The 10,858-nt window shown below is 36.5% G+C and overlaps 1 protein-coding gene across 1 annotated transcript; it reads left to right on the top strand.

Moving 5' to 3' along the window:
* The first annotated feature begins 2,080 nt into the window (after positions 1 to 2,080).
* On the top strand, positions 2,081 to 2,716 carry LOC145280355 (uncharacterized). The gene has a single exon (XM_080132126.1). The coding sequence runs from the start codon at positions 2,081 to 2,083 to the stop codon at positions 2,714 to 2,716; it is 636 nt and encodes a 211-aa protein (XP_079988252.1).
* The last annotated feature ends 8,142 nt before the right edge of the window (positions 2,717 to 10,858 follow it).

Raw genomic sequence — 10,858 nt, 5'->3', positions numbered from 1 at the left:
CTCATTTCATCTGTCAATGGGAGAGTTCTGTGACCGTGCAAGTAGACTGTCATCTTCTGTTGGTTTGCTAATTTTGAAATTCTAACATTGGCATATCTTCAAATATGAGGTAAGGTACTTTGTCAACCAATTTGTATAGCGTTAGTTGTAAGATTGATCTAATTTCCCAATGATAACACGCATTATTTAGTATTGGGTCGAATAATTTGGTATGGCATGATCTAGGAAAAACGTGACCTCATTGACAGGATAAAGTTTTATCCAGTGTGACACCCAGATAGACAAGACAGTTGACATTTTGTAGTTGACTGTCATTCAGATGATACTAAGCGTCTGGCTGCATCATAGTTATTGAGGTGAAATATGTAGATTTGTGTATTTCCTGGATTTGTATTCAGTGCATTGTTTTTATAGTAATGTGTCATAGGATTCAAAGTGTCTGAAAGACGTTAAATATTGTTGAAATCTTCTGCTTCAACTACAAAACTAAGTCTGCTGATTTTATCAAATTCACGTTGGTTACTATACTGCAGGTTCCACTGCAATGAAAGTAGCTCAAATGGTTAGTAAGGCTTCATAAAGGTACAGAATATAATGTTTGAATCAATATACTTGAAACTGCGGAAAAATGAGATAAGCAATTGAAGCATAGTGTTATCAAGTTCCGGAGTAAATATCGCAAAAAGCAGCAAAAAACTCCAGTAAAATCTCGAGCTCAATAATTAGTAGCAGTGCAACAGTGTTAACGTTGTTGTGTGCAGAGTTTCAGGGTTTTGCCCAACCCCCTTTTGAAATTTTTAGTTTTATGAGCAAGGTTTTTCCTAATAGCGAGCTATTTTGTTATCTTTATGCAGCTCTTATTGAGAGGATAAAGTTTTTGTGTAGGTTGATCACTGTACTGCAGGTTCCACTGCAATTGAAGTAATTCAGATAGTGAGTCAGGCTTACTAAAGGTAAAACTATAAGGTTTGAATCAGTAAACTTGAAACAATTGCAGAAAAATGGGAGCAATTGAAGCAAAATGTTGTAAAGAGTAGTCACAGTAGGCACAACCTTGTACAACTCCGTTTTTCCTAGTTTCGATCGACCCCACTTTCCATCATGTTCAATAAAAATCTCCTATTGGTGAGCAATTATTGAATAATCCTGACAATTCCAGTGTTTTTCATCATCCGGATTACTTTAATAGAAGGGTCTTGTACTTAAGCATACCACTTGTAGGTTTTAGGTCAACAAACGCTGATAAAATTATAACTGCTCTTCTGTAAGCACAAAAATTGCATTTTAGACATGTTTACATTATTTCAAAACACTCAACGGTCACTCATTTGTTCTGCTACTTTAGCTTTATGCTGCTGAAGTTCTACATAAATCAGGTTCAATTTCAATTTAGTAGTTTTTTTGATGTCCAAGAGCCTTAAATAATAAATGATCTATTGAATTAGTTTTTTTTCTTTTTAAATATGAAAGAATAAAAAGAAAAGTCTAAGGTTGTGCTTGTCCTAGAAACAAGGCCATAAACGATACCATAATTCCAAACAATCTATTCATTTTTATTTATTTGCCTCAACAAATTGGACAACTTAGATACAAGGTTGATATTTAATGGGATATCTACCTAACTTCAAAATCAATTAGTATTGTGCTGACAGAAAAGAACTCTCTAACTTTTAACTTCCGTTTCTACTCTCCGGAAGTGAGTTACTTCCCTTGAGTTTTTCCTCCTTTTCTCTTCCTTTCCTTGAAGTAACAGGTCTCGTTCCCCGGGTCTGTTCTTAGTAAAATAAAGCTTATTTAAAGTTCACTCCGTATCAAAGTTTTTTCATTACAATTTATTTTACTAAGAACAACTAAAACAAAAACAATGGAGAAGTTCCTGAAACCTGAATGGCTGGATTTGGATCCCACAAAAATGGACGCAGCCGACACGTAGATACACTGGAAGCAGTCGTTCACGATATTCCTAGAAGCCGTTAACAGTTCACCCCTTACGGACGAGTCGAAATTAAACCTGTTAATCAACTTGGTGTCTTCGACAATATATAAATATATCTCGGACATCAACGACTATCGGACAGCCATGAACGCCCTCGAGAAGGTTTTTGTTCAACCCAAAAACGTCATCTTCTGTCGGCATTTATTGGCTACTCGTCAACAACGAACAAATGAAAGTGTGGACCAGTATCTACAGTCATTGAAAGAACTTCCCAAGGACTGTGAATTCCAGGCCGTGACGGCGATACAGGCGAGGGACGAATACATAAGGGACGCGTTCATAAACGGGATGTCATCATCCCACATAAGACAAAGACTTCTGGAAAACAAGAGACTCGACTTACACACGGCGTATGACCAAGCACTCACGTTGGAGTCCGCTCAAAAACAGCTATCAATTTATGTCCAGTCAGACTCTTTGACTGCGTCCATATCTGCTGCTAAAAACGAAGAGGACAAGAACAACCAGAGTGAGCATGAGGAGCAACCAACAGCAGCGGCCCTCCCGGGGCAGAAATGCTTCTTCTGTGGAAAACCAAAGCATAACAGGGCGAGTTGTGCTGCCAGAAACTCGATATGCAAAAACTGCAAGAAGAAGGGGCATTTTGCACATGTCTGTAGATCTCCAACGGCAGCTGCTACGAATTACGGTGAGTCTTTTCTTGCTTCTTCGGTTCCTTGTTTTAATTCCTCAAAAAGCCTATCTCGTTCGTCCTTGTAGGGAAAAATCAGAGGTGAACTTATTAGTATACTCGTTGATACCGGGAGCTGAGAAAATTTCATTCACCCTGATAAAGTAAAGAAGCTCGGGTTAGCAGTCTTGCCAAGTTCGGAGAGAATCTTAATGGCTAGTAGTTCTCATACATCTACTACTCTTGGACATTGTGTTGTATCTCCTAGTCTGAAAGGAAGGATGTACAATGATATCAAACTGTCGATTATGGCAGACTCATGCAGTGACATTATTCTCAGGCATAAATTTTTAAACCGACATTCGTCAGTAGAAATACATTTCGGAGGACCTCTCCCCCTCTCTCTGTTTGTGGGCTAACCGCCATTAAAAATGTTCCTTACCCCTCTCTCTTTACAAACTTAACCGCTGACTGTCGCCCAATAACCGTTAAATCCCGGAGACATACCCTACCTGATGCCGAATTTATTAAATCAGAGATAACTCGTATGCTAAAGGAAGGTATTATAGAACCCTCTCAATCTCCGTGGTGAGCTCAAACTCTTGTAGTGTCTCCTGAGAATCATAAGAAGAGGGTTGTTGTGGGTTACTCCCAAACGATAAATCGTTTCACTCTCCTAGACGCTTATCCTCTTCCTCGAATGGAGGATATGGTAAATGAGATTGCCACTTACCAAGTGTTTAGCACTCTTGATTTAACCAGTGCCTATCATCAAGTTGCCATCAAACCGGAAGAACGAAAGTATACCGCCTTCGAAGCTTCTGGATCCCTCTACCAGTTTCGTCAGATTCCGTTCGGAGTAACCAATGGAGTAGCCAGTTTCCAATGAGTCGTCGATGATATCATCAAACGAGAGGACCTCCGAGGAACCTTCGCCTACATCGACAACATTACAGTTTGTGGAGAAAATCAGGCTGAGCATGATACCAATTTACAAAGCTTTATGAAGGCAATGGCGAAGTATGGATTAACCCTGAATGAAAACAAGTGTCACTACTCCCTTGCTTCTGTAGACCTGCTTGGGTACACTATAAGCAAAGGTTCAGTAAAACCAGACTCTGACAGGCTCACAGGTTTGATGGACTTGCCTATTCCTCCAGATCTTCCTTCTCTTTGTCGAGCGATGGGAATGTTTTCTCACTATTCAAAATGGATATCCAACTTCTCTGAGAAATTGCACCCCCTTACCAAAGTTACCAAGTTTCCTCTCACTAAGGAACAAACCAACGCCTTTAGAGAACTGAAGAAAGAAATTACGAAATCATCCCTAGTAGCCATAGACTCTTCTCTTCCCCTTGAGGTCGAAACCGATGCTTCAGAGCATGCTATCACTGCCTCCCTAACCCAGAAGTCTTGACCAGTGGCCTTGTTTTCAAGAACTTTAACCTCCGCTGAGCAGAAGCATTCTGCGGTTGAAAAGGAGGCATATGCAATTGTAGAAGCGATCCGAAAATGGCGACATTTACTGCTGGGGAAGCATTTCAAATTGATCACTGACCAAAAATCGGTCTCTTTTATGTTTGACCCCAAGGGAAAGAGTAAAATAAAAAAATGAGAAGATTACGAGATGGAAGCTGGAGTTTGCCTGTTTTAGCTACGATATCACTTATCGTCCAGGGAAACAGAATGCTGCTGCAGACGCTTTGTCTCGAATTTGTTCTTCTACCACCTCTGCTGACAAATTACACTCTTTGCACACAGATTTATGCCATCCGGGGGTAACCAGGATGGTACACTTCGTCAGAACCAAAAATCTCCCATACTCTGTGGAAGATGTGAGAGCAGTTACAAAAGCATGTCGGGTCTGCTCCGAAATAAAACCCAGGTTTCTCAAGACGTCTCCTCAGACTCTTGTAAAGGCGAGTCAGCCTTTTGAGAGACTAAGTGTGGATTTCAAAGGACCGTTACCTTCAAACTCCCGCAACAGATACATACTGACTGTCATTGATGAATACTCGCGCTTTCCTTTTGGTTTCCCCTGTGCCGATGTTTCAGCTGCTACTGTTCGGAAACACTTAACTAACTTATTCTCCATATTTGGAAACCCTTCTTTTATACATTCTGATTGCGGAACTGCTTTCATGTCAGAGGAACTAAAGGAATTCTTGCTTTCTCGAGGCATTGCTACTAGTTGAACAACTGCTTTCAACCCTCAAGGTAATGGACAAGTGGAAAGATATAACAGTATCATCTGGCTGATGGTAAGTCTGGCTCTGCGGTCAAGAAACCTTCACGTTACAAATTGGGCAAAGAGTACTAGATGTAGCCCTCCACAGCATTCGCTCACTGCATTCCACCTCCACTAATTGTACTCCCCATGAACGCCTCTTCAATTTCCAAAGGAAATCGGCCACTGGAGATTCTATGCCCACCCGGCTTACAAACGCTAAGTCTGTCTTTTTAAAGCGGCATGTGTGTGGAAGCAAATATGAGCCCCTGGTCGAGACCGTAGATCTACTTGAAGTCAATCCGAACTATGCTCATGTTCGTTTTGATAATGGACGAGAGACGACAGTATCCTTATGCCACTTATCGCCATTGGGTGATAGGCTGAGCAGCTTGGAGGCAGAATCAGTTCCGGAGATGGAGAACCAACGGCTGCAGAATGCACCTCTCGAATATAACCTTTCAGATACTCAGCCTAGCGGGATCGAAAACTCCATCCTAGAGGATTCGGTTCCTACTCCCCCCTCTCCGATGATCGACAAAAAAGATTAGAGTCCGCCGCAGCCCTCCATATTTAGCTGAAAACTATCAGCTTTAAACTTCTGTTTCTTTTCTCCTTTTTTTCAGCCTAAACAGACACACCCCTTTGCTTAGATTCCTTGAAGCCTTGTGCCCCCTGAAAGTCATGCGGCCCCGAATTTCACTGAGCGGCGGAGAATGTGCTGACAGAAAAGAACTCTCTAACTTTTAACTTCCGTTTCTACTCTCTGGAAGTGAGTTACTTCACTTGAGTTTTTCCTTCTTTTCTCTTCCTTTCATTGAAGTAACAGGTCTCGTTCCCTGGGTCTGTTCTTAGTAAAATAAAGCTTATTTAAAGTTCACTCCGTATCAAAGTTTTTTCATTACAAGTATATAATCATTTCTCCAACTCTGAGGATAGAACAGATATTATACTTTTATCATAGTTCGAAGGACTCGAATTATGACTTTAGACTTAGCACAGATTACATATTGAAAAACAAAACTATAAATTTTACAAGGGTTTTTAATCGACCATCAAAATGTAACAAAAATATCAAATAATATGCAATACACGATGCCCTAGTTGATGGAGAACAATAACATGAAAAGAGTGGAAATTTTAGATGGTCAAGGAAGAATAGAGTTTTTGTCGGCTTAAAAATTACTTTTTTCAGGAAAAATTTTCCTACTCTCATTTTCAATACGAAAAATGTAGAATAAAACTAGTTATTCAGGAAAAATAAATTATACACTATCTTTGGAAAAATTGTTGAACATCCGATGTTGATGATGAAGATAAAAACATGCTTTATTTTCTACATGATATTACCTTAAGAGCAAGATGTTGTTTAAGATATAGAACCATGATAAAGATCTTAGTCCGACATTCATTTATAATTCAAGTATAGAAATAAAGACTCTCAACATTTCTTTTCAATTTGAGGTCACCACTTATCAAGGACTAAAAGCAACTTAAAGATTATGGTTAAATGTTGTATTCTTTAATCCTTTTATTTTGTGAAAATTGGAAATTCAAAGGGAAAAGAAGGTGAAGAAAACAAAAGACTTGAAGATCTAAGAGACCTACACAAAGTCAACATAAATAACAATAAAACAACTAGCACAAATATGAAAATGAAAATGACGAATCATCAAAAAGTAAAATAATTTTTAATTATAATATGCATATGCTTTAATTTAAAAAAAATAATGTCCTTCCTTTGTACACACAAGCTGGAAATTATGTTTTGAAAAATAAAATTTCTACATAATATTTACCTAGGAACAGAATTGATTCATAATTAAAGTATAGAAATAAAGACTTTCGTCTTTTCTTTTCTTTTTAACTTGAGGTCACTACTTATCAAACCTCAAAAGCTAACTAAACATTATGCTTTAATGTCGTGTTTTTTTTAATCCTTTTATTTTTATTTTGTGAAAATTGGACGGGGCAAAAAGTCTGGTTTCTCTATACATTTTGCTTCAGTTTAAAATATTGATAATGCTGAATGTATCTAACCTTCCAGCTTGTTTTCAACTAATGTATAATGTACCAACGTTGATGAATTTAAAATGTCTGATGTTAATTATATTGTGTGAGTTTGAAAATGATTTTGAAACCTGTCAATTACAGTAATGAATATTTTAGATTTAGTGCCTGGAATACATGATTGAAGGCTTCAAATTGAAAGGGAAAAGAAGGTGAAGAAATCAGAAGACTTGAAGATCCAAGAGACCTTTCTTGGCCTTCGGGCCAAGATCCAAGTGTAGTATTTCAGAGACATTGAGATCGTGTCGGAGGCACTTGCACAGTACAAAAGAATCATGGGGGCCAAGATAAACCACAGCAAATCGGTAGGACTGTGGTTGGGCGCCTGGAGTGGTAATACAAACCTCCCGGCGACCTTCAGCTGGACGGATGGCCCGGTTCGGATCCTCGGCGTGTGGTTCGTACCGGGTCTCCAGCTTGATAAGAATTGGTCGGAGGTACGGTCAAAGGTGGCAGCTGCGGTCAATGCGTGGCTTCCTAGGAAACTTTCCTTAAAAGGTAGAGCTGAGGCGTGCGCCACATATGTCTTCCCTCTTATCTTTTACCGACTGGCCGTACTTCCTCTGCCTGCACAACACCTAACAGCTCTTGTCGAACTCTTGTCCTCGCTCCTTTGGGACAGAGGAAGACACTGGGTAAGCAGACAGGTCTGTATTCAACGTCCATGTGAGGGAGGTTTGGGAATGCCGGACTTGAGGTGTCATCGAGACGCCGGTCTTCCTTAGCCACTATCTTCGAGACGATTAACCGTGGCACCCCACGATCACTGCCGCCTTTCCCGACCTCATTCTCGACCCCACTATTGAGAGTCGTTGCAGGCCGCGGGGAGATTCAGCCTTCCTAAAAGAGTGCCAAGCCGCGCTAAAACGACTACCAGGGTCCAGCGACTTTGTGACTGTGAAAATAGAAACTGCAATGACATTCATTCAATGAATAAATAAAAAAAATGTATTTTACATAAATGTATGATTTCTGTAGATGATAACTTAGGTAATAGATACCTAACAAGTAAGGGTAGATTTAATTTACTTTCAATGTTTTTGTTCCTGGTAATAATATTTAACAATTCTTACTTGCAATATATCGTAAACTCAACTTAATATATACTTGAAGTATCATATAGCAATGAATTTGATTTACTATTTCTTAATTCTTAGAAAATTAAAGTTAACTGCAGCACATATTTTTATCATGAAATTTGAAGGGCATCCTCTAATTTGAACGAAGTGGATGTTCAAATTATAGGAGTTATACTGTATTTTGATTTTTAATCTTTAAAAAATGTCGAAAATGTCGATTTTCGAGGAATTCAACTATGAAGTTTTGCAAAATTCAAATTAATTTTTTTATTAAAAGGTGAACATGCTTTATCATTAAATATGGAGTGTAGTGAAAGAAAATCACATGAACATAATTTCTCACGGCAAGCTAACTTGTTTATATTACAAATAGAATGTTGTCCTTTAAATGTAAATAAAACCAATTTCTTATTTAACTGTTCAATATCTGTCTTATCTACTTCTCCTCCTCTTGTTTCTTTCAATCATTTTATTATTTTACCTATTCTTTCAAAAGCTTCCTTATTACTCCAATGCTAGTAATTGTTGTCTTAGATTGTCAAATTCCTTTTAAATGAATTAATTTATACAAAGAATATCACTTACTTTTCACGAGATAAATTTCTCGCTCCTCCTACCTTTATCTTCACCATCTCAGTATTTCTTTAAAAATGGCTAAACATTTTCACTTTGCTTTGACAGTATTTAACAAAAAATAAAATTGACATTTCATTTATAGAAAAACAAAGGTATTTGTAGTACAAATATTGTTTTAAAATAAATAAAATGCAAATATCTTACAGTTTACAAAACTGAACTCGTATAAAAAGGCAGTCAACATACTACAAATACCGTGTGTTTTAGATGTAAGGTAATTAAAAAAAAAACTATTATAATAGAAAAAACGAAAGTCAATACACTACACATACTGTGTGTTTTATTAAAAGTTTATTCCACAAAAACCATTATAATAGAAACATGTTTTCTACGATCAATGTCATATTTATAAAAAAAACTAATGAAATTTGGAATTCATATTTCAGAAACCGATTAGGAACCAGCTCTTGATTTAGTATCCCCAAGGTAGTAGGAAGAATGGACTTTAAATCATTTTGTATCAGAAAAAAACATTTTCGTTAAATCAAGACAACCAAACAAGTATTTATTCTCATACAAATAAATAAAACGGATTAAGTACACCCCCTTCCTATTCTAAATCAATAATATGCAAATTGGTTTACAACTAATTATTCACTTTTCCAAAGGCATCGTACAAATAGTAAATGTTATTCTAAAATACTGTTACATTAAAAAAAAACATATATGAAAAGGAATAACTGTATTTACAAATAGTGGAAGAATAATTTTTTTTTGAATACGCATTTTGGGAAATACTTTTTTTTATTTCATGGCAAAGTATAAAAATTTGGAGATATGATTGTACAAGTCATATTTTCGTCTCATTAAATCAAAATGCATCTGTGCATATATCTGAAGTTGTTAAAATTCATATTATTTAAATGCTTGAAAATTCATCAAAATCAAAGAATAAATCAATTTTAATAAAATTTTAAGTATTTATCAAATAATGGTCACGAAATATAATGGACCCATTATTTTTATTTAAATTTTAGTGAAAGTGTATTATTTGATTTTAACAAAAACACCCATCAATCAATTTGGTTTTTATTTCTGTTAACATGATAAAATAATCCACTTTGAGAAATTGTTTTCCAATTCAAAGAGTTCCTTTAAGTGCAAATCTCGCACGATTACTGAGAATTAGTTCTGCATTTGAGAAACACTCGATATTATTTTGGTTTCTATCAAGCGTGCTTTCGTATATTCAACTTCAGTGTAATTTATTATATATTTCACTGGACACATTATTCTGTAATATATTGGAGTTTTTTTTTAAAGAAACGTCACATATTTAACCTCTCTGTGAATAATTATATTTTCACTGGAATCTTAGTCTTATTATTCTGAAACACACGTCACAATATGTTAATGTAAATCAGTATGTGGTCAGGCTGTGTCAAACATAAGCGAGGAATATAATTTTGTTTCAACTTTTGTTTTTGCATGTGAAATATTTGATTTCTTTGAAAAAGCAGAATATTTAGGAATATGGTTTCTTTGTTTAATTTTTCTTCAGTAAGAATTCTCGCAAATCAATAGGGCCCTTATTAGGGGCTAACACTTAATCTCTATATGAGATCTATAGATATTCGACTTTCCCTTTACCTTTCAAACATTAAGTTAGTAAAGAAGTAGAGAACATACTTTTCCTCTGCACAATTGACCATTTAAAATGTTATTAGAGCTATGACAACAGCATATTCTTATTATTTTGACTCTCGAGTATATATCCAACACAGTTAGACACAGTTAATCAACCGAGAACCACATCACTCTCTATAAAAACATATAAGATAACGGATAGACAATCGAGAGTCAAAACAATGCTAAGAATATGCTGTTGTCCTAGCCGTAATTATATTTTTCTTGTGATCTATTGGTCTTACGAGACGAGCACTTATTTACTCTAGTAGAGTATCAAGCTTCATGCTGTTACTTGAAGCAACATCACCTGGAGAATATACATCATTCCTCATAAAAGCTAGTGCGAGTTAGCCATACCAAGGAGATCTTTTGGGCTGCAAATACCATGTGATTTTGAATATGTAGTCAGGATTTACTTCTACAGAAAAGTATCCTCATATCAGTTTGTCCTGACAAACCCCTATACATAATGATCTTAAGTATTCAAGAATAGTCTGTAGCAGGTATTGACGTTTCTTTCCCATATGTTGCTACATATATTACATTCAAAAGAATCACATATTTCACAAGAATATAGTTTCTCTTTTATT

Source organism: Euprymna scolopes, chromosome 7, assembly GCF_053919585.1.
Source record: "Euprymna scolopes isolate OS-2025 chromosome 7, ASM5391958v1, whole genome shotgun sequence".
NCBI classification, from domain to species: domain Eukaryota; kingdom Metazoa; phylum Mollusca; class Cephalopoda; order Sepiida; family Sepiolidae; genus Euprymna; species Euprymna scolopes.
The sequence above is the reverse complement of the archived record's forward strand: the minus strand, read 5'-3'. Positions and strand labels throughout refer to the sequence as shown.

What these genes read in the sequence shown, in the direction of transcription:
- LOC145280355 (XM_080132126.1), top strand. Translation starts at nt 2,081, where the DNA reads ATGAACGCCCTCGAGAAGGTTTTTGTTCAACCCAAAAACGTCATCTTC.